Below are 5,182 nucleotides of genomic sequence, written 5' to 3'. Positions count from 1 at the left end.
GGTTACCGTCCTCATCATGGTGGTCATGGTTACCGTCCTCATCATGGTGGTTGGTCAGTCCCACAGCGCTCTGCCTGCCCTGCTAACCTGGTTTCAGGTGTGATCTGTGACGATGGGGTTTGATTCTATTAGCAGCTTGTCTTTAACAGCTTGTGGAGCAACGATCACAGCAGATGATATTGGTGGAGCAATTTCATCACCTCGGTACCCAGAGATGTATCCGCCCAACCAGAACTGCAGCTGGATCATCAAAGCACAGGAGCCATGTAAGCTGCAGCCTTCCAGTGTCCAGTGTTTCCTATAATGGAGCTGATCAGTGACCCTCTGACTCTCCCTCTCTGGCTAGTCAACCATGTCACCCTGTCCTTCACTGACTTCGAGCTGGAGATGCTAAATTCCAACTGCTCACATGATGCCGTGGAAATTCTTGATGGAGACAACTACCAGGCGCCTTCTATCGGTGGGTACAGTTATGGCAGCTTTGGTAGAACCAAACATCCTGAACCGAATCATAGCCTCTGGATTTCCTTCCAGTAGATCCTTACAGTCCTTTGCTGTCATGGTGTTTTTGGCCTCTCCTCCTGGCTGATCCGTGTTACCGGATGGTTTATGCTGAGTTAACATCACGACCTTTAGATGGCCACTCCAACACATTAACTCTATTTTCATTAAGTCTTCGTAAAACTGGGATGTACTAAGATCAGATCCATTCTATGTTTGGAACTCTGTTTATGTCCATGTTGTTTACATCTGAGACCATCTGTTTACTGAGTTAAGTGCATGGTTAGCCCTCTAAGCCTCATGCTATCTGCTAGCAGTTTCTCTCTGATGGCCTGATCAGGCTCAGGAAGCTTGTTCTCTCCATCCTTTGAATAGACCAACCATCATTTCTATAGACTGCACTAAAGGAGGATTAGCCTGGTTCAGTCGCGTGGACAGACCGGTCCAAAACATTGGAATTTCATGGAAAGTTGTTTTATTTGCTTGATACCAAAATTTTTTATTTGCTTGATACCAAAATTCAAACCATTCTAGGTTCAGGATCCACCATTTCGATGATTTTAAGTATTTTCTGTTTATCTTTCCATGATTTGGGCTTAGAGATCATAAAACCCATAAAACGGGGAATCCTTTGAAGTTCTGCAGGTCCTGAATGTTTTAAACATCATTAGCTGCTCAGGCTTCCCCAACTGTCATCAAACTGGATGACTATGGCTGCAGACCGAGTAGGAGGGCCACCATGATCCCCAGCTCTGCCCCCACTGGTGGAGACCAATGACATCATCATTTCAGTACTTCCTGTATGGTTTAAAGGAAGCACTAATTACAAGCGTTTAATTCAATAAACCATTTAATTATTCTGGGTATAAAGAGGTTGAATTTAAAGACTGATCCACCCTGAGATGAATTCAGGCAGTAAAACATTTAACATTAATTTCTATACAGTCTGTTTAGTTTGCTGTTTAAAAGTATGTGAACCTTTGTGAAGCTTCATGCGTCGCTATTGTTGCTGTCGGCAGGGCGATACTGCGGCGATGAAATACCCCATCCTGTGACGTCCTTCAGCAACTCTCTGGTGGTAAACTTCATCTCTGATCACTCAGTGTCCAGGAGAGGATTCAGGGCGGTCTACTCTGCCTCCACCTCCAGTACGGTCCAACGCCGTTAACCAGCCCTCATTGGCGCTGAGTGACGCTGCAGCCATGTTTAATCCTGCTCTCTACCTGCTCAGGTTGTGGCGGCGATCTGGTGATGCAGAGCGGGGCCTTTAACAGCCCCAACTATCCAGACGCCTATCCTCCAAACATGGAATGTGTTTGGACCCTGAGGAGCTCACCAGGGAACCGTATCCAGCTCTCCTTCCTGTGAGTCCGCCGGCCTTCTTCTAGTCTGCAGGACCCATGGCTCGCCTTCATCCACAGGGATGGTTTGGATAATAGGCATCCTCTCTGAATGCCTGCTTCATTTCAATTACAGGCTGAAAGCTCATTTTTAATCAAATGTAGAAAGTTGATTAGAAACATGAGCAGTCTCTAGCTGATCCCTGATTGGCTGCGGATCAATCATAATGATTGACTGATAAACAACTGCCCCTAGTGGAGGCGTTTAAGTATCTTGAGGTCTTTTGTTCAGGAATGAGGGGAAGATGGAGCGGGAGGTCGATAGGCGGATTGGTGTGAAGTGTGTGCTGTACCGGTCTGTTGTGGTGAAGAGCTGAGCCAAAAAGCAAAGCTCTGAATTTAGCGGTTGATCTACGTTCCTACCCTCATCTATGGTCATGAGCTTTGGGTCATGACCGGAAGAACGAGATCCTGGCTCCAATCGGATGAAATGAGTTTTCCCCGTAGTGTGTCCGGGCTCTCCCTTAGAGATAGGGTGAGGAGCTCAGTCATCCGAGGAGGACTCAGAGTAGAGCCGCTGCTCCTCCACATCAAGAGGAGCCAGCTGAGGTGGCTCTGGCATCTGGTCAGGATGCTTCCTGGACGTCTCCCTGGTGAGGTGTTCCAGGCACGTCCCACCGGGAGGAGGCCCAGGGGGAGACCCAGGACACGCTGGAGGGACTATGTTTCTCTGCTGGCCTGAGAGCGCCTTGGGATTCCCCCGGAGGAGCTGGACCAAGTAGCAGGAGAGAGGGACGTCTGGGCCTCCCTACGGAAGCTGCTACCCCACGACCCGACCCCGGATAAGAGGAAGAAGATGGATGGATGATAACCAACATTAGACTAGTATCATTTTAAACCAAGATGAACCTTTTTTTAACAAACATAAAGTTAACAAAGGACAGCAGATGGAGGGAGAAGCATAAGCCTGCATTAGCGGCTGGCTAGCTCAAAGTGGTCTGTCCCCCGTCCTGCAAACAGGAAGCCTGGCTTTGTCTCTCAGCTGGAGGGGATGAGCTGCCAGGGTGGGTCCTTAGGAAAGACCCTTCACTAATGCCTGCTTTGGTGAGTGGTGGTCTAGTGGTTAGGACATAGAGATTGGAATTCAAGTGTGGAGTTCAAGCCCCACTCCCACAGACTGCCACTCCTGAGCAAGACCCTTAACCCTGCACTGCTCCCTGGGCACCGCACAATGGCAGCCCACTGCTGCCCACAGGGGTGGTTTAAATGCAGAGTAATGACAATAAAACGCAGGAAAATGGAGGGATTTCCTGTTGTGTTCATACCAGTCCCTCCCAGTCTGGCTTAACATTGGCCTGGACATGTTGGCAGCATGAGCAGCATGTCCGCCATGTGCTCCACAGTCAACCCTTTGGATCAGTTTGACAACGGTGAAGATGCTCTGAACACCTGGAACATTAAGGAGTCGAACTCTGATGTTTTTATGATCATCAGTTTTTAGACATGTCAGAATCCTAACAGCAGCTGTTCTTCAGTATGTTTCACCTTCAGGGAAGCTGTCAGAACGACTACCTGGAAATCAGAGAAGCAAACTCTTCTGGACCTGTTGTTGGTCGGTTCTGTGGGGCGGAGCTTCCCTCCAACTACACCTCTGTGAGCGCTCACATCCTGTGGGTGAAGTTCGTCTCAGATGAATCAGTGAGCGGGGCCGGCTTCAGAGCCACTTTCTCACATGGTGAGTGCTCTACGTCCAAGCTCTGCTCCTTAGAGGGAAGGCGACTCTGTCTATAGAATATCTATAGACTCTTCCCATGAATGTAGGGAAGGAGATTAGATGTTCTGATCAAAAAATTCATAGTTTTTGATTTCAGTGTTCTTCATGTAGTTGATGATGTTCTACAAAGAACGACTAGACCTTTAGCCAATTAGCTAAAAATGCTAACTCTAATGTTAATTGGTGATAGAGTGGCCCAACCAGCAGAGCTAACGGTTGAACCTGTGGTGATTCCTCAGTGTATGGCGTTGATCTGATCGGGGAATCGGGTCAGGTTGCGTCTCCGCTGTATCCCAGGAATTATCCTAATGATGCCGATTATCGATGGACCATAACGGTGGAGGGAGACAACTACGTCCAGATCCGCTTCCTGGACATGGATATAGAGGACCTCTATAACTGCTACTATGACAAGCTGAAGGTAAGACGGCTGCTGGTCTTTGATGGAAGCAGATTATCTTCATCTAGATTGATCGAAAGTGAATCAATGCAGTCAGACTGACCGGCTGATAGGTCTGTTAGATTTACAGCCAATCAGGACTTCCTCCAATAGTCACAAATCTTATGGAATTGTATCTTATCACCATCCAGATGGAGATAATAGACTGATGCTTTCAGAGGTCTCTGATCCAGGGTTACTGTTGCCTCAGGTTGGTCCTCCTAGTAGATGCTTCTGGAACGACCTCTAAGCTCTTTAATCAGCACAGTTGGACGTTATGTGGTCCAACGTTTTGGAATTAGAGCTGAATAGTTTAGCGGAGCTTCTGAGTCGGACTAGAGGAGCAGTTTTGGTGGAGTACCATCAGCGGCTCTCCTTTCTCTCCAGATATTTGATGGCCCAGATGTTTACTCCTTCCCTCTCGGGAGATTCTGTGGTCTGAACCTGCCCGATCCAGTGAGGAGCTCAGGAAGCACCGTGACTCTGCACTTCCAGTCCGATTCCTTCATAGCAGGAAAAGGCTTCCTGCTGGAGTGGACGGCTGTGCAGGACTCTGGACCACCACCCACTATCCCACCAGGTCAGACTTCACCATCTCCTGAACGTTTCTGTTTCCTGCTGAAACCAGTTACTGTAATGTGGTTGCTTGTTGACTGGGAGCCAGACTGGTTTAAGCCACTTAAGTCTGATTGTTGACTTTACTCTGATTTAAAGGCAACTTTAGTTTTTAGGAGACATGTAGTATCTCAACATGTCCGACCCCTTATGCTCTCTGCCTGTTATCATCACTTCCAGACCATAGATGGTAACAGCACTCCATGAAACTCCATCTTTAACTGGTATCAGTTAAACACATTAAACACTAAAACCAAGAGAAACAGGACCAGAACCCATCCAGACCAGACCATAGAGAACCAGAACCTATCCAGATCAGACCATGAAGAACCAGAACCCATCCAGATCAGACCATAGAGACCCAGAACCCATCAAGATCAGATCATAGAGACCCACAACCCATCCAGAACCCATCCAGATCAGACCATAGAGACCCAGAACCCATCAAGATCAGATCATAGAGACCCACAACCCATCCAGATCAGACCATAGAGACCCACAACCCATCCAGAT

General features: G+C 47.9%; 1 protein-coding gene across 1 annotated transcript in view; it reads left to right on the top strand.

The window, feature by feature from the left end:
* The window catches only part of LOC107080866 (cubilin-like), a gene marked incomplete at its 3' end in the record, with an annotated part of 17,657 nt that overhangs the window by 2,825 nt on the left and 9,650 nt on the right, over positions 1–5,182 (top strand). The window contains exons 3-9 of the mRNA XM_015369070.1: positions 150–266; positions 347–460; positions 1,521–1,649; positions 1,733–1,865; positions 3,377–3,576; positions 3,855–4,036; positions 4,442–4,634. Of these exons, the coding sequence (XP_015224556.1) occupies positions 150–266; positions 347–460; positions 1,521–1,649; positions 1,733–1,865; positions 3,377–3,576; positions 3,855–4,036; positions 4,442–4,634 (1,068 nt within the window). The remainder of the gene's footprint in view (positions 1–149; positions 267–346; positions 461–1,520; positions 1,650–1,732; positions 1,866–3,376; positions 3,577–3,854; positions 4,037–4,441; positions 4,635–5,182) is intronic.

The sequence above is a fragment of the Cyprinodon variegatus genome, unplaced genomic scaffold (assembly GCF_000732505.1).
Source record: "Cyprinodon variegatus isolate N-32 unplaced genomic scaffold, C_variegatus-1.0 Scaffold2429, whole genome shotgun sequence".
NCBI lineage: Eukaryota > Metazoa > Chordata > Actinopteri > Cyprinodontiformes > Cyprinodontidae > Cyprinodon > Cyprinodon variegatus.
This window is presented reverse-complemented; position numbering and strand designations above follow the sequence as displayed.